This window comes from Caloenas nicobarica, chromosome 4 (assembly GCF_036013445.1).
Source record: "Caloenas nicobarica isolate bCalNic1 chromosome 4, bCalNic1.hap1, whole genome shotgun sequence".
Taxonomy (NCBI): Eukaryota; Metazoa; Chordata; class Aves; order Columbiformes; family Columbidae; genus Caloenas; species Caloenas nicobarica.
The window spans coordinates 9261334-9283916 of NC_088248.1; the positions used below are offsets into that span (position 1 = coordinate 9261334).

The window sequence follows — 22583 nt, forward strand, 5'->3', positions numbered from 1 at the left end:
TTTTGGCTTCATTAAATAAAAGGCACAAACCACAACCACACGTGCACAACAGACTTCAAAAACTCACTATGTCAGTGCAGGCAGTTCTTCAATTATTTTTTTTTAATCATTGCAAAAATATACTACAGTTCTATTTCTGTACTGGACCTATCTACACAAAAGCTTCATCCCATGGCTGTTAAGTCCACCTGGAGATTTTCTATACAGACATTGTCTATTCTAAAAGGATGCTCCTCCTTTGGTAGTATCTATATGGTATCTTTTTATGACATATGCCTTTCCTCATGAAGAGTGACAGCTATTCACTAGTCACATGGGCCTTGTTTTGACTGTACATTAAATACCCTTTGCCTGTCACAGAGAAGGCAGGTACAATCTTGGGGCAATGTTACAGGAAGAAACTAATTTTTTTTGTACCTTCACAGGTGGTAAGAACAAGAGTACACCAGCTTACAAGAGATGTCACAACAGCACTTGAACAGCCTACCTAGAGACCAAGAGAGCAGTAAAAGAAGGGTCACTGGCTGCATTCTTTGTTCTCTGGGGTTTAAACTGCACAAGAACAACAAAAGGGTTTTCAAGAATGCAGTGCTGTGGGTATAACACAACTATGGAAGATCGATGAGACGACATGGGGTGCAGCACTACTTCTGTGTGTCCCCAGTATATTGATGTCTGTCTTTCCTAGCTGACCCAACAAGACCCTTTCTGAACCAAGCTGAGAGGGGTGCTCATGGGCTGGGCCAGTACACCAGCCAAGCTGGGGAACCCACCTTTCTTGGTTATGGACAGTGTCCAGTGTCAAAGGGATCCTCATTAATCATGATTCCAGCTGCCTTGTTGCTGTGTGAGCACACACAGTAGTAATGTCAGTTTTTACCATCAGCAACTAACTTGAAAGATGACAATTTCTTTTGGCTATAGGTTGCTTTGGGGTTTGTTTTTTTGAGTGTTCTTTATTTTTACATATATATAATGTCCCAGTTAACTTATGATGATGTGTGTCAGAGTGGTGCTATAATTTAAAGCCAGCGAGACTGAAGGTGGTGAAGAACGAGAGATACCTTGCTAAACCATATAGTACCTGTACTCCAGATATATTTAACAGCCTGTTAAATGGCACTGACCAACTTCAGCCTTGATAATTTGCGAGAAACACTTTTCTTTCTCATAATGTGATGCCTATAGCCAACAGGGGCCTTGAACTGGATTCCTTGCCTCAAAAGTGTGATTACTGGCAATGCCTTTTTCATACTGGCCTTTGGAACCCTAGAATATTTTTCTTCTTTTAAATGTAGGCTACTATGAGCTCTGCTGAACTTCCAGGACCATGGGAAAATACATCCAACAGGTTAATGGTTTTAGATGAGTCACACAAAGAACTAGTTATTTAATATCTTTGATAATGAAGGATCCAACAACTGAGGGAAGTTAGGGATGAAGTAATCCGGCATCCCAAATCATCTTTTAGGGCTGAAATTACAAAGGTGGGGTTTGTTTTTTTTAATTAAGGAATTTTTGTTCACATTAATCATATAAATTGTAGTGAGTATATGCCAAGATACAGGATTTCACAATATACCCTATTTCTCTTCGTCGCACAAAACGGAGGAAAATAAAATAAAAAAAAAAATCACACCTGTGGCATGTGATGATAGTTGATCAAGAGATGTTACTGCCTTCTGTCCAAAGCAGGGGTGTATCATTTTGCGGTAAGCTGCCTTTATTTTTAACCCATCCTGTTTTCATAGATGACAGAACCTCAGCACTTGTTTCAGTTTCACCCAGGACCCTTTCCTACCTAGTTTACACCCGCAGAACACAACGCAATCACGTCCACCTCACCCTCCTGTGATGTTCTTCCGTTTAGACGGCACCTGGAAGGCAACAAATCTCTTTGGCGGTGATGCCTTCAACACTCCCGGGTTTGGCGGGATACAGCTTTTCTTAGAGCCGCGGTACGCGGTTTTAAGCCAACGCCCGGAGCCGTGAGGGAGGGGACCCTCTCTCTCCTCCCCCCTCCCCGGGCCCGGCCGCCGCCTCTCCCAGCGCCCGGGAAGGGGCGGGGCGAGCGGGGCATGCGGCATCCGCCTCTGCGCAGCGGCCGCGGCCATGAGGCTGCCAGCGCGGAGCGTTCGCTCGCCGCCCACTCGGTGACCGCGGCGGGCGCAGCCCGGCTCTTTGTCCGGGAGGGCCGGCGGCCGCCCTCGCCCTCCGCCCTCCCCCGCGGCCGTTGATGGCGCGGCCGTTGGGCGGCGCGCGCCGCGCAGGGGCGGTTTGAAGGCGCGCGGGGCGCCAACGGTCGCCGCGCGCCAGCCGCGAGGAGCCGCCGTTGCCGCCGTTGCCGCCGCGCAGGATGCGATGGGGAACTGCTGGGCGCAGTGGTGCTGCGGGCTCTTCTTCCGGAGGGACGCCGGCCGGCTCCAGCGGGGCGGAGGGTAAGCCAAGCAGCGCCGCTGCCCCTTTCCCCTCCCCGGGGCGGGGAGGTGCTGGGCCCGCCCGGCTCCGCCTTCCCCCTCCTCCTCGGCGGGACGTGAGGAGCCGCGGCCGGGCCGGAGGGCCCTGTGGCGGCCGGTGCCCGTTGTCAGCGGGACGCGGGTTGTGGGGGGTGAGGAGTCCGGGGAGCGATCGCGGTGTCCGGAGGGGGTGAGGTGGCCTGGGGCAGGGCTGCGTGCCCGGGCTGCCCCCTCGGCGCTCCCCGCACAGCCGGGCTGATGGAACACGGGAGGGAGAAGGAAAACGCCTATGTGGCGTCAGCCTTGACAGCTCGAGCTGATGAAACGCCGTCGAACGGTTGCTCGGCTTTGTGCAGTTTGCACGTTTCCTCGGAGACTTCTAGGGATGGCTTGGGGTAACTGGCTGCAGGGACGTTCTTACTCCTTAGCCCTCTTCCAGGGTTGTTTATCCAGAGGAAAAAGCTTATATCGATTTTTTTTTAGGTGAGTTGCCAAAATCTGTGCAGGCTACTGTGTCCGTGCAAAGATGGAAAAACACCCTGTGTTCTGGAATATGATCTCTTGTTCTCTGTGAGCCAGAGGCTGAGACTGTTGGGATAAAGGGTGACAATTACTGGAGATTGGGAGCAGAATAAGCCAAATAAACTTTCCTATATCTCGTAAACGCGTAATCTGTCTTTTGTTCTGCAACAACCAGTTCATGGAAAAGCAGTGTACAAGCAAAGGAAGGATACATTAGCTGTACAAAAACTTGTTTTTCTGCCACGTAATTACCAGTTTTTGATACTTAGGTGTCATTTATTTTTGACTGATGAATTAGGACTTAAGTAGTTCTAGGTAGATACGCGGAGTATTTTATGTGTTGCAAACTCACAGTGTCTTATTTCACACCAGCTCTAGCAGGCCAGTCTGATGTTCCGCTTGTCCTAAAGATCTTTTAGGAATATGTTTCAGATAAATGGGTGAAAGACCCAGACAGTGTGCGTCTATGTTTATATTCTTAGTACTCTCTAACTGCAGGTGTAAGAACACCTCGCATACCTGGACAGCTGTCACTTAAGTATCCATTTCTTGTACTATACTCTGAGAAAAACAGGTAATACACAAAAGGTTTTTGCTTCACATGTGTTTTCTGCAGTCTCCACTCATAGACTTATTTTAGCAATCAAAGGTAGTGACAATAAGTCTCTGGCAAGATGCACTTAGTCTTTAAATTATTGCATTGTTTATGAGGTGCTTTTGGTCTTGCTTTTTTCCCGCAACTACTTTTAACTGACTTACGGGCGCTGGATAGGGGACAGAGTCCAAAAAGGCACAAGGTTGTCTTGGCTATTATAGCAAGTTCTAGGTACACAATTATCTTTTCCTCCAGTCTAAAGGTACTATCACCTATATTTATTTTTGTTTGTTTCACTTGTATTCTTTTTTTCTTGTATGTTTGCAATACTCTCTGTACCCTTTTGTATATCCATTGGTGTTTACAGTGTCATCTGTTCTAGTACTTGGTTTTGATGCATGTTTGATGCATGAAGTATCATTTGTTAGCCTTCTGCCACACCTTCTCATATTCTCCAGATGGTTTTCAGCAGATGGTTGCTGAAGTTACTGGCTCACGGGCCAGACTTTGTTATGTGTTTCAGTGCCTTTCATGGAACTACTGGCTTACTGCTTCCTTGGTTTTTAGAATGGTAAATATGAATGCTGGTGCACAGAATTATGGCAGGGAATTAATGAAGACATTTTTATAAGTATACTCTAAAAGGAGAAGTTTGTTTGTCATGATGGCTTAGCTACTCATACGTGTATGTATTGCTTCTATTAGTCCAATGTCAGATTGTCCTTACCAGTAAAATAAATCTGCCGTTGTAATGTTAAACTCTTATGTACCATTCTTTAGTTGTTGCATTCTTTAGTTGCCTATAATGAAGGCCTTAGAAAAATGAAATGATAATACAGAAAACAGGCTTTTCTAGTGGAAGGAGCTGCACCTGTTTGGATTGCCTTTTGAAGCCTGAACCTGGAAAATCGTGTACAGGGATCAGTGTATGAAAAATAGATCCTCAGTGCTATCTCCTGTAGATAGCTGGCACATATCTCAGGTCATCTTTGTTTTCTGGGTGTGCTGGTAGTTTACAGAACAGTATTGGAGCGTTGAGCAATTCAGATATTTTCCATGACTCTGTGGTGGGAGGGACAGGGAATTGTATAACAGAAGTGTAAAATGTGTTTTATGAACTTTGTAAGTTTGCAAGTTAGATTGCTGCCGAATTCTGCAGGATAGGCTACTTCTAGAACAACATAAAGTAGCTTATCAAGTTAATTGTGGTTATTTTAATAACTCAGATTCCCACACCCCTCCCCCCCCCCAAAAAAAAAACCTTAGTGCTTTGTTATTTTGAGATGCTCCCAAGATTTAGCTGTAAGAAAAAAAACTTTTAATTAAGTACACCGTTTCAAGGAAGTGTTTCAAAATCCTGCAAGATTATAAATTGTGTTTACTTGGAATTGTGCTTCGAATCTTGGAGATTTCTGTATTCATCGTTGCAATGATTTTAGAGTTCACATGGAGCATGTGTAGAGAGAAATGAAACCGCAAAACCTTCATTAGTGTAGTATAAGTTTAACTTTCTATAAAAACACAAACTTTCAGTTGGTAATTTTTACTACTTTTTTTTTTTTCCCTTAGGGAGTGCCCTTATGCTTCTGCTGAAATAGTTTTGCTCGAAGTACTATGAGCCGCAACCATAATTAGAAAGTAGGTCATAGGGCATTTGTCACTACATTCAACCATAAGGATTCCTCTTCTAGTGGAGTGTTGAGAGGAAAAAAAAATGGAGGGGGAAAAAAAAAAGACAAAAGACTAAATATTATTTGTCTCTAGGTTATTTGTTTGGTTAGTTTGGGAGGGTTTATCATGTAGCAAAATTGAAACAATCCTTTTTGTCACTAGTGTGGAAAAAGCAATTTTCACTCGTGCCCTGCTTTTAATAGATTCAGTGTTCTTTTTTAGTGCCTTTTTTTCCCCATGCATAATCTGTATAAATTGGTTGTAGGGTTTTTTTAATAAAGTATGATAACATGACTTTGCATAAAATAATAAAGCATATATATGTATATAGTGCTTAAAAGTTAGTGTCTTTTAATAGATTTAAAACTTTGAAGTTTGATCTGACAGTCTCTATAGGTCCTGTGGCCTATTAGCTGAACTGTTTGCTCTAGTACCTGTCAAACCTAAATGTTTCTTAAGTCTGGTTTAGAAAATAATGAAACAGTAGAGCTTAAAGGAGAATAATAAAAGCTGTAAGCATTTTAATAGGTTACTGGTTTGTTTCAATTGAAGTTGTTACGTATGGGGGTGAAGTTGATGGGTCTTCCATTTCTGTCCCTAATGACCTCAATCTTCCATAGTTGCTCTGGGATTTAAGAGCTCAAACTCTGGCCCAGAATTAGGTCTTCTGTAACTCAGACCCTGTTCAGCAAGTAGAAGAAAGTGTAGATCTTTCTCGAAGTGTCATTGCTTACATTTAGTAAGCTTGCACTACGTAGTCTTAGTTTTCTATAAGTTCACTGCTCAATTCTTGCAAATAATCTGACTGCAGCTCCTGTGTTTGTGAAGTTGAGCATAATTTAGTTAGCGCTTGATGCTACAAAGAAGAATCATTCTTTTGTTAACAACATAGATAGTCCTGAAACAATTTCCCGGAACAATTTTATTAAATTAGGTTCTTAATCGTATTGGCTCCTGCACACCAAAATGTTACACAGAGGGGTAGTGATGAAATTACTATAAGTGTTCACACCATGTGTCCCAATTATACTTGCAATGTAGTGCATGAATTGAAGTGGCCTTTCATCTCTGGTTTCATAGCAATGAATCAACTAGAAACAGTTCTTTACTGGCAGCTACACACTGTAAGTTACACTGTGGTATATAAGGAAAGGTTGACCAGGACTCAGCAGTGAAGTGGGTTGCGTAACAAGTTGCTGGGGGAGATGTACCCTAACTGACTTCCAAAGAAAAATATAATGGAAATGAAATATGACATGATTAAAACAATTCAGGCTTTGGCTGGTGTGTTGCTTTTAAAGTAGCAGAAGTAAGTGTTGGTTGCAAGTACAGAATGATCTTTTGTACAAGTATAGAAATGCCCGAGGCCCTGGATTTATTCTTGATATCAGTCAGCACTAGGAACTGGAAACTCTGTTTTTTAAAATAGTTCGATGAAATGGATGTTATACTGAAGCACCAGTATACATTTGAATGTACTTTTGGATGATAGCCAAACCTCTTTCACTAGGTAAAAAAATACTACTCAGATAACTTAATACTGTATTTCTTTTTATAGAGGACAGTGTTAAGATAGTCAAAGAATTAAGGAGGAGGCTGATTTCCTGTATAAAATTAGAGACTGTGAATATTTTTTTCTAGTTGGAAAGTATTGTCTTGACCTCTTATAGACATTTTTCTCTGAGGTTCAACCTTCTAGCTGTGCCAATCTGTCAAAATAAAATGTATGATTTAACATTGGTGTTGTACAAGATGCTGTGCTAGTAAAGAGCTAAGTGCCATAGTGAGCAATAGTGTTTTTAGAAGTTGCCTGGAATAATGTTTTTTTCAGAAGAATGTATTAGAGATATTGTAGAACATGCTAGATGTCTGTAAATGTCAAGTCCTGTATCCTGATAAGTGATTTCTTTGCACTTGAGGGTGTTTGTCTTTTCTACAGTTCTATAGAACATGTTTACATGCTTTTGCCTCTTCCTGCTCTGATAGCAATGCGGAGCACAGATTAACAGTAAACGTGTTTAATACATGAAGATTTTATGTTTATTTTATACTTAATTACTGTATTTCAAAAGCTACTTAAAAATATCAGGCTTGTTTTCCTTCTGCTGTGAATTGAAGACTATTCTGTAGTGTAACTGTAGACTTGTTTTTCCAGATCAAAGTATTTTAGAACATGCTCAACAGGAGAACACTTCACTATAGAGGTGAGTACAAAGACGGAACAAGCTGAATTCTAGCAATGCCTTTAACACTTTTTGCAGTTCATATACACTGAAATATTCCAGGTTATTCCAGAACAAATTGATGTTGCACTAGGTGGCAAGATGGTCGTTCTTATACCAGCTTAGAACATTAATACATCATCTCACTTCAATCTATCAGTTGGAAAGACGAGAACTATCTGGTTTTGCCTGTTTGGGGCTTTTTTGGCTTCCTGTTATTAAGCATTACATTGTCTTTATTGACCCTTAGTTTCTTATGTGCAAAACTGGGGACAGGTGTGTTGCTGCTTGTTGGTTTTTAGAATTCTGGGCAGAAAGTAACCCTGTGTTTTATGTAAATTAAATGCGTATTCAAATATGTTTTTATAAGTATCCCAGTTGCCATTTGAGGTAGAGGTTACATACACTATACCTCTTATGTCTTCTACATTTTTAAATTGAGTGGGTACTTTGGTGTAAGAGCCATACCATTACTTCCACTGCTTATATTATAATGCTTCAGATACACAGAATTATTAGCAATCTTATAAGCTAATGAGATTTCATTTTTATTAGGGCCCTCACATAAGTTGTAGTGAAATATGTGAATGTTTTATAATTTTGACTCTTCTCTTTGTTGGAGAATGTAAAGTTTAAGAAAATAAACACTGGGAAGAAGATAGGTCCTACTCTAAAAGTAATACTTTCTTTGGAAGTAGGGGATTTCATAAATAGTATTACAGTCCCACTGTTGTCATTGGAGTGGTGTTTTTACAAGACAGATTACATATGTAATCATATTTGCTGTATGTGTTTAGTGACTTGTTATATTAAATTGTAAAGATCATCTATTTATTTCTCTCTGCAGTTTGAGAACCTAGTGGAAAGTGATGAGGTAGGTACCTGGTTCATAATGTGAAACCTGCTGGTACAATACACTCCCTTAAAAATGGTTCCAAGATCCCACTTCATGATATGTTGTAGACTTAAATTGCAAGGGTTTATTACTTTGATTTTCATTTGGTCTAGGAATGAGTATTTAACACATTGGGAGAGATGATGACCTAAGAGAAGATAAAACTGTTTGGGGGGAATATGGGAGGTAATGCTTTCAGGAAGAGAACACTATGGACATTAGGAAGGCAAAAAGAAAAGAAGAGCGGGGGGAAAAAAGCGTTGGGAGGAAGACTTGAAGAAGAATTTGCTGCTGGTATAAGACTCAGCAAATGCTCTCTGAGAACATAAGTGGATATGGGTTGCTTTGCTAAGGAAGGTTTTGGGAGTGCTTTGTCTTTACAATTATGGGTAAACTAGCTGAACGGTTTTTCAGAAAAACAAGAAGTTTGCCTTAAAAATTCACTCTTAATTTAATAAAGCTTGATAATGGCAGGGGGGATCCCATGTTTTCAGTACCCCGCTCTGTATTTAAAAATGTGAAAACTAATAGTTTGATTCCTGAAATACACGACTGGAGTATTTCTTTTCAGTTGGAAGCACTTTTTTTATTTTACTTGTCAGCCACTTCAGTTGATTGCATAATAAGATTTTTTTTATTTTATTCCAAATTAAAACGGGATTCCCCCACACACACACTTGTAAAACCAATATATGGGAGAAACTATGATTTCATATTTTTTTTTTCCCATCTCAAAGTTGTTTGATTGATGGGATTCTCAAAAACTTAGACTTGTTTTTTGTTTTAACAGGGGGAAAGCCCAGGAAGCAGTCACAGGTAAGGCTTCGAGATTCAGGACCTCTCCTTTCCTCTGCCCTCCCCTTGCAACTATTAAATTTTTTCAGAGTTCCTGTCAAAACCCTTTCTGTTGTCTTAGTTGTCACACATGTGGAAGGAATACATGTCAAACTAACAATGCTTAATCATGTCAAGACAGTTCAGATGATAATGCATCCTACAAGAACTATACAAGACAGTTAAAACAGTATGTTGCAAAGAGAATCTTGATTCTAGTTCCCAGGGTCAGTATTTAAAGTTACACAGATGTTAATGCTACAACTTCAGTGATTTTTTTTTTTTTTTTTTTGTGAGCATGGTAATATTTATATAAGCAGTAGAAACATAGAGGCCTGCTGTATAGGAAACACATAGTGCTTTGACACTAAAGTGCATGCTTTGGTTGTCTAATTCTAGACATTTCATAGTATTTAAGTTTGATATTTCCCAGAATGTTGTTTCTTGCAATGGTCTCAAAGAAGTGACATAGCAAACTTTATAATTATTATACTGCTTTTGCAGTCTTTTTTGTTAGATACATAAAAGTATTCGTGAAGTAGGCAACAGATGAAAGGGTAACAATTTGCAATTAGGGGACCAAAACAAGTAAGAAAAAAGTGATTTATACAGCAATTATAACCATTCTATTGCAGCAGTTCTGTTAGCAAACAGTGTTTTTAAAAACATGCTTTCTGTAAAGATACAAAAATGCTTTGTAAGAGTAAGATGAGACAGCATTGTCTTGAGTAAACTGGAACTTTGGAGCTCTGTTCTCAGGAGGGGCCAAAAGCACAACTTGTTGCATTTGCGTTAAAGAACCAGTCAAGAAAGACTGTATGGATATGTTTAATGCAACTTAGGGTTGTCAGGAGTAAATAATAGATGGGGCCTTTTTGTGTTTCTCCCATGCTTTTAGACCTCTAACTGAGGAAGAAATTGCTGACTTGAAAGACAGACATTATGACTCCATTGCTGAAAAGCAGAGAGTTGTTGATATGAAACTTCAGTCAGAGGTAAGCAGTTATGACTAGTATGGTGTGGAGGTTTTTTCTTTTAAAGTAGTTAAGATCAACCATGAACACAAGGAGATTCCGTTCACATGAACAAAAAAGTTGGGTTTTGTTCATCAGTTGGTATTTCTTAGTCTACGAGATGCACAAAGAGATTGCTGTGCAACTAAGTTTGCATCAGAGATTGCTTCTTTTTAATGGCCTCTTGGCTGAAAAATTGAATGAATAGGCTGGTGGTCTTACTGAGATCTGTTAAATTTGAACTTTTTTTTACGAAAGGCAAAATGGGGAGTATACTTGACTTGTGCTTTTCTTGTGCTCAGTTTTTTCCAGAGCTTTTCTTAAGGAAAAAAACTTAAGTTGTCATTTTGTTTTAGGGCGTTGCAGCAATTAATGGAATATGATATAGAATAGAATGTAGAAATTGAGAATAATTTTTAATAAAACCACGACAAAGTACCAATGAAATATGCAACTGAGAAGATTTAAGTCTTTCACTGTGCAGTTCATAATAAAACACAACATGCATTTACAGCAGTTCACTATGATGATGTTTATTCAATAGGGTAATGTTTAGTTACTTATATTTCTTGGGGTGTTTGGGGGGGAAGCTGTTAAATTTGGTTAATGAAGAAAAATGTTTTAACTATAGTCAATTTTATTTTATTTTTATTTTCTAGTAGTTCTTGTTTTGTTTTATTGAACTTATGGCTTTATTCATAGGAAGATAGATAGGTTCTGCTTTTGTTAACCATTACTATTTTGTTCATATACAGTTAGCCTTACAAGAGGAGAAGTTAAGAATAGAAGAGGAGGCTTTATATGCTGCACAACGTGAAGCAGCCAGGGCAGCAAAGCAGAAAAAGCTCTTGGAGGTGAGGGGAAAAAGACCCCAATATATATCAGAGCTTCTGTTCTGTTTCTACATATGCAGACTTTCCTAATATCCTTTACATCTCAGGAAACGTAATGAGGAAATTGTTTCAGCTTGTAAATTCCAGTAGAGAAAGAAATACACAATCTGAAAGTACAACAGACTGGAACAGCTGAAAATTATCAGAATTGTTTGAAACAGCTTATGAAGCTGAGTATAGATTTTGAATGAGAGATGTATGATTTTAATCTATAATTTGCTTAACAGACTTCTTACATTTTGTAGAAGTTACTCATCTTGAAAGTGATCTGTGATGGTTTTCTAGTTAAAAAAAAGAAATTAAACACATATTATGACATCATTTAGACTTGTAAAAAGTACTTTATACATTTGTGCTCTTAATTGTTCCTTGTCTCTGTGATTTGTGTTAACATGAAGATATGTGTTTCCAAGTCGTCTGTATTTACTGTTGACCCTGAGCAGGATGTTGGACTGGATGACCTCCTGAGGTCCCTTCCAACCTGAATTGTTCTATCATTTTGCGATTTGTATGTGTAGTAGCCTAAGTCCAGTAACGACTTAAGAGTAGTCTTTATTTAATATATCTGTGCCTACTTTCAGATGTCTGGTGTCTATGCTTTTGAAGCTTGGTGAAGCAAAACAAAAGCCATGTTAAGTTTTTCTGCTTTTTTGAAAACAGATGCTGTTCTGTATCCTGCTAGCATTTATTGCTGATTCTTTTCATGTCACAGTTCAAAGAGTTACATGTTACCAGTGTGTTTAATATTTTCAAAATCTTAATAAGCTATTGAAGTATGTGCTGCCACCCAAATTTCAGGTTGCCAGAAATATGTGTGTTAAAAAGAGCATTTTCGGTTTTCTCTGTCTATCTACAATGTATGTATATGGCTGCAGATGTAGCATGTTCAAGAAAACAGTCCACTAGACATGCGATATGTGTTCAACTAGAAGTAATTTTTCAGAAGTTCAGCTTTAGACTAATTGAAAAAGTCTGAAATCTACAATAGGTATAGGGGAGATTTTTAGCCCTAATGTATCATTTATATTCAGAAGAGAGTGAACTACAAATTGTTTTTTCCAAATTGATAGCAATGACTGGGTTTTCATCTTACATTTCTATTGCTAAGTATAGGTCTCATTTCACATTTCTGTTTCTATTCTCTTGTCATTTGTATGGGAGGGTTAATTATTTCTGACCTTTTTTTGCTTGGCTTCTTTTTTTTAATATATTTGGTCTATATAAAGTCAGCAAAAGTAGATTGGTTTATGGCTTTAACTGGTCCTTATAGAAATTCCATGCAAGAAATGCTATTTTTCTTGTCTTTCAGTATTTTTAATATGCCCATCTTTTAGTCAGGACCTATGATAGAATGCATTATAGAGATTTTCATTTCCTTCTCTAATAAAATTAGCGCCACTTGTCTCCTTTACAAACACTCCCTCCCAAAACCCATAGGATTAGAAGGATTTCTAAGGAAGCATTTTTGTATAGATATGCATCAAATATTTAACCTTTCTAAATAAACTAGAAGCCATTTTTTAATACATAACATCTCTGCTGTTTGTGGGCAGAAGTCTTTTAAATGAGAAAATAGCTTTTTCGTTGGAAGTATGGTGTCCCTTTAGAACTAATTTGGCTTTCTGATGTTGCCCTACTAAATGTCAGGGTTTGTAACAACAGGGAAGTTTAATATATGTATGTCCTGGAATTTATAGTGCTAGATATTTGGATGTGACCCAGGAAAATGGGTAGATAATTGAAATCCATTATTATGTGAGTATATGAACTTTAACAGAAAATTATTGCATACATCAGTAATTGATTTTTCCAGACCTGCTAACTATGTTGGTGCCAAATTCCCATCTCTTTCTCCCTGCATACTTAAGTCGTCTTACCTATAACCACCATTGTGTGATATTTCTACTTCTACACTTCCCATTTCCTTACTGGTCTCAGTCTCCTTATTCTGAATCTTATTTAAATACGTGAGATGGAAAGTATGCCCAGAAATGAAGCCATCATGGTCTTGGGATTAAAAATACTAGCTGATCCGATGGAGTTATCTCACAGGGCTGTTTACCCAGGAAAGAGGAATTCTTAGATGAAGCTAAAGTCGACATCAATAACTCTGGTTTATTTATCCTGGCTTTTCATTTGCAGGGACAGATCCATTAAGGCTGAGAATAGATTTTTTTCAGAAAATATAGTCGCTAGGTACATCAGACTTGTCTATAAAATTAACTCATTCATTTTTCTTAGTCTTTGTAACTGCTTCGTAACTGATTTACCTTTAATCACAGAGTTTATGTGCCCAGTTTTTATGCTATCATTTTTTTCAAGGCAGAGAAAAGAAACTTGAGACAACTTAAGTTGCTTAAACTCTAAAATTTATGTAGAACCCTACTTCCATGACATCTATTGGTCCTCTTTTAACTACAAAATACGTGCATGTGTGGCTTCTGTCTTGCATTTCTCCTTCTGTGTTGGCTTTTTTTTTTCTTTTTTCCTAGTGATACCATGAAAGCTTTCTACCTTAAGAGTGCAGAGGAATTAATACTTTTGGCACAGCAAAGCAGCAAAACTTTTATTAATATAAATGAAGAACCTTGTGTTGATACAGACAACCAGAGGAGATAGCAGTATTGCTTTGTACAGGGATAAAAGGACCTGTGGATAATATTTCTTTTTAAGTGGTAGGCTAACTTTAGTTCTTGCACACAGAGCAAAACAAATCAAACATAACTCAGGTGTTAGTGGTGCATTGAAAATACCTGTGGCTTAAGAAGGGAATACAGTAGAGAAGAGAGATGCAGTTATGAATGAAGTGATGTTTATATGTTTCTAGACAAATTGATGTCTTCTTTTTTTGGGGTGTATGAAATAGGTTAAAATGTTGAGAGCTCTATTCACAAATCTACCTTCTTTTAAATGGAGAAACTTCTGAGATTAAAAATAATACCTCTTGCATGTAACAGTCACTTCATTATCATAAAATTTGATCTTTATTTGAATGAAAGTCAGTCTTTTCCTGAGTTGTACTCAAAGGACCAGGACAATGCTCCCTCCAGTGTCGCAGTTAAGGGAGTGCTTAGTGTATTGAGTATATTACTCTGAGTGATTGAATTCAGCTTTTTCAACAATTTACTTCTTTCAATAGCAACGTAAACAACACAGGATAACACAGAGAATGCACGCTGTTAATAATGGAGACTATCAAAGGTAAGATAGAAAATGCTATTAATGATAATTAAGAACCATGACTGTTTTTATTTCTGTTCCTCACCTCCCCCTCACCAAAAAAAAAAAAAAAAGGAAAAGTCCACCTGTTTTTCAAACCTTACATATGCAGCATTTCTAAGTCAGAGTTGTTTTTATTCATTTCAGTTTTATTCACACCAAATTGTTACTGAATGCAAACTGGTTACCATGAATCTGCAAAATTAGAGGGTGGATTGCATACAAATTTAACCTACTCCCAGCTACTTCATATATATACACACGTAAAATCTAGCATTTTATATTAGAAAGGTGTCTATATGTAAAATCTCAGCTAATACAAAAATATTTTTATTATTCAGAACCCTGTTTGAAATGCCCAATAAAAATACATACTAATCAAATGGAGAATTGAATGGTTTATATCATCTCCCTGTTTCTTCATTAATTTTATTCCTTTAATTCTCTTCACTCCCACCTTCTCTGTTCAGTGTTAGAAGAAAAAAAACAAAACAATCACCCAAAAAGCCCAAAACAAAACCAAAAAACCCCACCAACACAAACAAAACAACCCACAACACCACCAAAACAAACAAACAAACCAGCAACAAACACACACACACACCAAAAAAAAAAAAAAAAAGGAATGGTATTTGAGTTTAGAAAATACTAAAATCAGACACCCGTTTCTGAATGGAAGGGGGATGGGAGGTATTTTCAGTTAGGTAAGTACAGTTAGAAAAGGAGCTGTGAAAACAGGTTTTATGGAATGAGTAGGAATTAGCATAGTTCAGAAACAAAGAACTGCCGTAGCAGGATTTGAATTCATTCATTTAAAAAGGAATTGAAAATTCAGGAGTCATTATCTCAAGTGACAAGAGGGGAAGAGTTGTTTTGTTGCAGAAGTTAAGGCATTTCATTTGTAACTGAAATTACCACTAAAAATTGAGCAGAAGCTCTGACTGGGAGAGGATATGATGAGCAGGAATGGATAGGCATTTTGTGGATGTTTATATAAAGATTTTAGTTAAAGATGTATGTGCTTTGTACTGTAGAACTGGAGGGCATGTGGATTAATGCATTTTTTGTGGCACCCTTAGAGGTTTATAAAACTAAAAGCAATATGTGCACTGTTCTTACAGCTCCGCGGCAGAGGAAGATCTTGATTCTTTCTTAAGAAATACAAAATTCCAGTATGAAGCTTTTCGAAGTAGTAGTAAGTCTTCCTTTTCTTATGCTTATCTTTAAATGTTAAGTGACTCTGAGGAGCGCAGAGTACTATTTCTTTTTCTAGATAAACATCATTTATTCATATTTTTATATATATACATATATATATATAAAAAATGTGTAGACATATATCTGTATTTAAAAATTGATAGAAACTTATTTTCCTCTCTAATTCCTGATGGTTTGAAAAACATGGCATATACAACTTGTGTTACAGCCATTCTAGTTGTGAAAAGCAAGTTCTGTCAGCAAACACATTCTGTGCGCGGATTTTATTTTACTAAGGTTTTCCAACCATCTTTGTGGAGGCAACATCATGCAGCGACCTTTTCTCGTAAAACCTAACTGTGTATTAAGGATTCAAATGTGTGTGTTTAGCATTTATAACCATCTCTTAGCAAAATAATTTGATTCATACTAATGGTTAATCTTTTTCTAATGAAGCGCAAGAGAGGATTTGGCTGCCTATATTTAAAAATTCCACTAACAATTTAGAGGAAAACAATTTTATCAACTTAGGATGTAATTCTGATGACAGTACTTGATAGTCACGAAGAAGTTGGAGAACTGATGGTAATTCTTGGACAATGCTGCCTATAGTTTGGGGTGTTGGGCGGGGTGGGTGTGTTTTGAGGGTTAGGTTTTGGAGTTTGGTTGTTTGGTTTTTGGTTTTGGTTCTTTTTTGCAAGACTTCTCACAAGTCCAGCTTACAGCTTACTGAATTCCTCTATAGTTCTAATTAGACAATATTGCTAAATGTCATACTGTAATATCTCAGTGATGTTGACTTAAAAAGCTACTATAAAGTCTTTGAAGTGATGGATGAAGTGCTTTTTCAGAAGTTCCTGAGGCTTAAGGGCCACAAAGCAAAATAAAAAGTTTGCTTTGAAAGTTTAGTTTTGCATATTGAACCTCAAATTCAAGTGTGTTTACAAATTAGAAGTATGTATTTTTTACATATAGGACTTTCATCTGATGCTACAGTGCTGACACCCAACACAGAGAGCAGTTGTGACTTTATGACCAAAACAAAATCAACCAGTGGAAATGATGACAGCACTTCATTAGATTTAGAGTGGGAAGATGAAGAAGGTATTTATTGTGCCATTCAGTTTCATTCTGAACTTAGAAGTTAAAAATGCTGACGGTTTTAACGATGTTGATTTTAAACTTGTCATTTTCAAAAGGGAAGTTGATTTAAAACTTAATTCTGATGGGATTTCTCTTAAGTGTGTAATGATTAAACTGTAAATTATTCTTACCTAGCAAATTGCTTATTTTGCTAGATGTGGTTATTAGTCTAAGAAATGAATTCATTTCTTTGGATCCTTAAGTAAATTACTTCCTGCATTTTGTGGAACTGACTTGTAAACTCACAACTCACAATAACTAGTAAAGAAATGCTGCCCTCTTGTGAGCCAGTAGCAGAAGGAACAGCTTGTTCTTTGTTTTAAAAGGTAGAAGTTGGTCAGGAGTCTCTGAAGTATTTCAGGAATCATTGTTTCTTTAAACCCTAATTACTTGTATTATAACTTCTACTGGAAACTTAGGTCTGCATTCCAGGTGAGTATCCCAACTATTCTAATTGCTACTGCTGTTTGTTGTAGGTATTTTCCATTCTCTTTAGTAAATCTGCAAAAGCTCTTGGTTTCAAAGTTAATCCAAAATTTGGAGACCTTGACTCTTGAAAAGCTCACGAAAAATAAGCTAGGATTTCTTTTAGCTAATGTTATAGCAGGTTTTTTTTTTTCCTTTAAAAGGCTATTTTTTTGACAGTCTGTGTAGAATTTAAATGTTTAGCAGTCTCAAGAGCACTAACGTGTCTATTTCATAAATCAGTCTTAAAAGACTTAACTTTCATAGTACTACCCAGAAATAGCCAGCATCTTTTTTTAGCTAGTGTGTGCAAGAGCTATTGGCATTCTAGAGGAACCAAAGCTAGGACAGTATCATACACGCTGAACTACACTGGATTCTGCGTTGAGAGTAATTAGCACCAGTGCAGAAGCAGCGTTCTGGGAACTATATCTTCTATACCATGCTTAAGAAATGGAAAAATTGCTTTCTCTGCTTTTTACAGACTTGAGTTGTTCCCCCGCTTTTACGAGTTACCTTACTGTAATATCTTTCTAAATACCTACTGAAATCCACATGAGAGCAAGATTTAGTCTTTACCAGGCATACCTGCATCCAAAATCATCTTATTAATTTGAGTACTTGGGGGTCTTGCTGCGTATGGGCTTGTATTATCCTTCTCATTGGCGCATTTACTTATGTGTATAGAATTAACAATCCGTGATCTTTGCTATTCATTGTTCTCTTATCGCTGTCTTATTGACTCAGCCACAAGCATTCATCTAGTTTTGAGGTAACTAAATAGTAAGTACTGAGAAGTGCTAAAAACTGCCTAAAAGCAGAGAACAAAATTACTGCGTAGTTCTGTTTCTGATTCCTATGGGCCAGTGCTCTACAAAGGGGAATGAGTAAGAGTTGGTCATTGCGATGGCAGGGCGCCGCTTGCCTCTAGTAACCTCAAACCTTGAGCAGAAGAGCTGGTAAGATAACCTGTGGATAATTGCTTATGCTTGAGGACATAGCTTGTTTTCATGGCTGCAAAGGAGCGAATGTGGTCATTTGAAAGAAGTACTAGTCAATATTGCCAGGACTTTGAGTAGTTTTTAACACATTCTTGGTAGATCTGGCTCAACTTAAGTGTATTAAAAGCATCTACCTGAAGCAGTTGGCTGCTTGCTTTGGGATAAGAGGTTTAATTACTGTATGTGCTGTTAAGACCTACCACGGAAACTGAACAACTTCAAATAAGTAAGTGTGTTTGTGTGGGGGTTTAGTGACCTGGGATATTAATTTGTGGTCTAGTCACGTATTTTTACTGTTTGTAGACAAAGTTATATGGGGGCTGAAGACATTGTAGGGAAGAACCAGTATTTCGAAAGGGTATTAGCCTTTTAAAAAACAAACCACCACTAGGAATAGCAGCAAAAGATGACATTGCTTGACCGAAAATTTGCCAAATTAGGAGATTCTTAACAGGAAATACCTAGGTCCTGAACTACACATGATCATATACTAGTGGTACTGTATAATCATTACGTAATGGTATAATAGTACTGAAATGGGATTGTGGAGTGGAGCTGTCTGAGCACAGCAGATGCATAGTTTGTGCCCTGCAATGTTAGTTTTATAAGCGTTATACAGAAAGACAAAGGGTTTGAGGAGAAAATGGAAACAGTAACCGTCCTGGATTAAATACAGATGTTGGATACAGTGATTTTGTTTTCATTCTTTGCTGTCATGTACAGCTAACAGACAAGGAACTTGCAGTATTAATGTTGTATTGGTATTTTTGGCAGTGTATTTTGAGAGATGGACAACAGCTCCAGTGAGCCAGGCATAATCAAGTTGAAAATAGCTATGTTTTGAAAGACCCATGAAAAAATAACATAAAATCCATCACTTGAGTCTGATGAAGGGACATTTAGCTTTTCTGGAAATGGCAAAGTACCAAAAATCTTCTAATATTTACATGCCCATAGTGTAGAGCAGCATATATAGGAGAAATAAAGACAGCTAGTGAGTTCTTTCACTGTGTAGTCTATCTGTCCTAGAACTCTTTAAATCATCATCACTGGCTATTGTATCCATTTGAGCCAAAACTGACTGCAGACTGTTGCTTTAATGTGGATAACACCACCAGAAGAAAATACAGTGATACTTAGGAGTGATATTACCAGAGTCTGGATCTCTGTGTTTTTCTTGTTGTTTCTTCTAATACAAACATAAAGGTACTTCCCTCAAAATTATGTCTTTCTCATAAACATGTCTTAAATCACAGGCATGAACAGAATGATTCCAATGAGAGAACGCTCCAAAACAGAAGAAGATATACTCCGGGCAGCTCTGAAATTTAATAGCAAGAAGACAGGAAGTCATCCAGCTTCAGCCTCTGATGATTCTAATGGACTGGAGTGGGAGAATGACTTTGTTAGCGCTGAAATGGATGATAATGGCAATTCAGAATATGCCGGATTTGTAAATCCTGTATTAGATTTGTCTGCATCAGATGTAAGGATATCTGATTCTGATCATCAAGACAGATAGTGAAACTGCGTGGCCCTTGTTTATGACCAAATGTTGAAAAGTGAAATAGAATGTACAAAACCAATTTGCTCTTTTATAACGTGGTTCCCTTCTTTTTACTTACAGATTGATCAGCAAGGAATGGGAATGACTTGCTTTCTGAATTAATTCAGAATTAAGTGCAATTTTATCATCTACCTTCTAAATTTTTATGAAAACTGGGATGATTCTATTGTGTATATTTCTGGATATCTGGATTTAATATAAAATTATCTGCACTAATTTAAGTGTCATAGCTTGACATATCTATATTTTAACTAGCTTTTTTTCTGGATGATGTTTCTACTGATTTGTTTTTAAAGTTCATCATTGGCCTAACATTTATCTTAGAAACAGTCTTACATAATTCATCTAATACTTGAATATAGAAAATATAATTTTAAAAATTTGTCTTTATTTCCAATATGTGCTTTTTGACTTGTTCTTTAGCTATTTAGAGGGTGTAATTAGCCAGCTGCAAAACAAATTTCACACATGGTAAACTGCAATTTTTCCATCTCGCTCATAGTCTTCCCAGCCTTGTATTGTCCTTCTTCCATTTATTTATTTATTTTAATACTTCATGCTAAGCACAGTTAACCTCAATAAACATAGTATAAATCATCAGGTTAGGTAAGATATTCTCTTGTATGATATGCCAGACTTAGTGTGTACTAGATAGAAGAACAACTGTAAAAATTCTTTATTCCTCAAACTGGAAATTTTAACCAATATCTAGTAGAGAATAGGGAGGACCAAAGTCTTGATTTCCACGCCCCCCACCCCCCCCACCCCCACCCCCAAACAGACCAACATCTGTTACTGCATGGTCCTTAAAATTCTTCAGTTGTGGAAAACTTAAAATTCAGCTCAACTGGAACAATTATTGAAGAGCAACGTTCTCTCAGCAAACTGGGGGAAGGGACGATTGCTCTGCTGCTGAGGTGGGAAGAACAAGAACCTGAAGACTGAATTCTTATATCTGCATTTTAAAGAGAAAAAAAAAGTTCAGGTTCTGAAACAGTGTGTTTAAGTACTCGAGCTTTCCTGTGCCTCTAAACTGGATGGTTGATAGAGCTAATGTGGACTGAAATGTAAGGAGGTGTTCAGTTATTGCAAATCTGGTGTAATGTATTGTGTGGTCTCCCCTTATATTTAATGTAAGGTATACTTTTTTTAAAAAAGAAACAAACTCACTGAAGAGAACATGCAGAACAGCTGTAGATCCCAAGCCTTCCCCAAAGTTTCAGTAAATCCATTCTACTTTTGCGTAGCTGTCTTGTTTTGCCCTGAAAAAAGAGGAGGAGGGGGTGTAACTTCACCATTGTGGAATAAAAGCAACGCACTTGTGTTAAGTAGTAAATCTGCACCATCAGAAGAACTGAATTGATGGGTGAAAGTTGGGTAACTGGTTTAGATTGTTTGAGCATATATAGATATTATTAGGGTCACTACAATGTGGTCCTCGTCACAATAACTTGAAAAACAATACTGCACACTTGGATTAAATATGTACATAGGTCAACACTAATGAACAGATAAATCTTATTGCTAACATTCCATTTCTTAATTTGTAGCTATGTCATTGAAAATATTTTAATGTAGTTATCTACATTTGCAATGCCTGCAATAAGCTTTAAAAACTTGTATACATCAAATGTATATTTTTGGTTTGGCATAAGATACTACTGTGTAACTTCTCCTCACATTTATTTCTATAATGTATTCCTATGGAAATGAAGGCAATTTTCACAACATGTAAATAACACTTTTTTTACCTGCTGAAACTGTAACTTACCCTGCAGTGGTTACTACATGAACATGAGGTTAACTTGTCCTGACCATGCTTCAAAGAAATCTGATAGTCCTGTTTCTAGAGTGAACAAGCATTTAGCAAGAAGTGAACCACACTGAGTGACTTAAGAATTATGGTCAATATCTGTGGAAATTTAAAAAATTGAAAGGTTATTTAAACAGCTTATGTGAAACAATTCAACAGTACTGTAAAATGCATATCTCTGTACAAATTTCAAACTCATTAAACTTTCCAGTCAGTCTTCACATTTGGCAATGTTTAACTGTTGCTGATTTTGTGGCTGCCATTTCATACATAGTGAAAGCAGCGTGTGAAGATGAATTGTTAGAACACCTGTGCACCAGGAAGGATCCAGCTGTTCTCTGTGGCCTGGCAGCCAGCTGAGGTGAGCTTGGGGCAGCAGAAAGGGGGCTGTGAGCCGCTGTGGCACCTCCGGGTCATGCTGTGCCCTCACCTGCACTTGGCCGTGTATTTACTCTTTAGCTGTCACTGGATTGTCTCCTTACGCTGTGCTATCTCACCATGTTGCTCTGCTCTTCAGTGACTTCTTCAACCAGGACATATAGAAAGTAAGCTTTAAAAATACATTTTCTTCCTAGACACTTGATGCTGATACCGTTCTCCTTCAGTCGGGCTAACTTCTGCGGGTCAAATCACAGTGGTTGGATCCTCCCACGGGAGGATTCATTTTTTAATGCCTATTTAGTAGTTGATTCTTATCCTAGGTAAATGTAGAAATGATGAGGATTTGGAAACTATTAAATTTCTGGGGTTTTTTTCCCATTTCCAAGGCTTTCTCCTGGTTCCTGGAGATGTGCCTATGGAATGCTCTGCTCTCAGCCTGTGGCTATCCATAGAGCCTCTCTGTGCAGAGTAAATACAAAATCTACTGAGACACAGCACTGCGAACTCTGCAGACCACACAGAAGATTTTTCTCGGGTAAGTACTGTTTGTAGAGGCTTCTGCTCATATATTGCACTTGAAAATTTGAGATTGACGTCACTTAGACAATAGCACAGAAAGTGTAAGGAATTAATATGTTCAGTGCCATAGGTTCATGTCCCATGGACAGGGCCAGTGAATAGAAACTGGATAACCAA

General features: G+C 37.8%; 1 protein-coding gene across 1 annotated transcript; it reads left to right on the forward strand.

The window, feature by feature from the left end:
- Positions 1 to 2206: 2206 nt before the first annotated feature.
- Positions 2207 to 21706, forward strand: AP1AR (adaptor related protein complex 1 associated regulatory protein). Its single transcript, XM_065634032.1, has 10 exons — positions 2207 to 2438; positions 7400 to 7448; positions 8314 to 8340; positions 9152 to 9177; positions 10094 to 10190; positions 10964 to 11062; positions 14241 to 14302; positions 15442 to 15515; positions 16493 to 16621; positions 19383 to 21706. The coding sequence occupies exons 1-10, from the start codon at positions 2362 to 2364 to the stop codon at positions 19646 to 19648; spliced, it is 906 nt and encodes a 301-aa protein (XP_065490104.1). The 5' UTR covers positions 2207 to 2361; the 3' UTR covers positions 19649 to 21706.
- The last annotated feature ends 877 nt before the right edge of the window (positions 21707 to 22583 follow it).

Coding starts and splice junctions, on each gene's coding strand:
- AP1AR (XM_065634032.1), top strand. CDS start 2,362: ATGGGGAACTGCTGGGCGCAGTGGTGCTGCGGGCTCTTCTTCCGGAGG. Junction 2,439..7,399: donor CGGCTCCAGCGGGGCGGAGG/GTAAGCCAAGCA, acceptor TTGTTTTTCCAG/ATCAAAGTATTTTAGAACAT. Junction 7,449..8,313: donor GAGAACACTTCACTATAGAG/GTGAGTACAAAG, acceptor TTCTCTCTGCAG/TTTGAGAACCTAGTGGAAAG.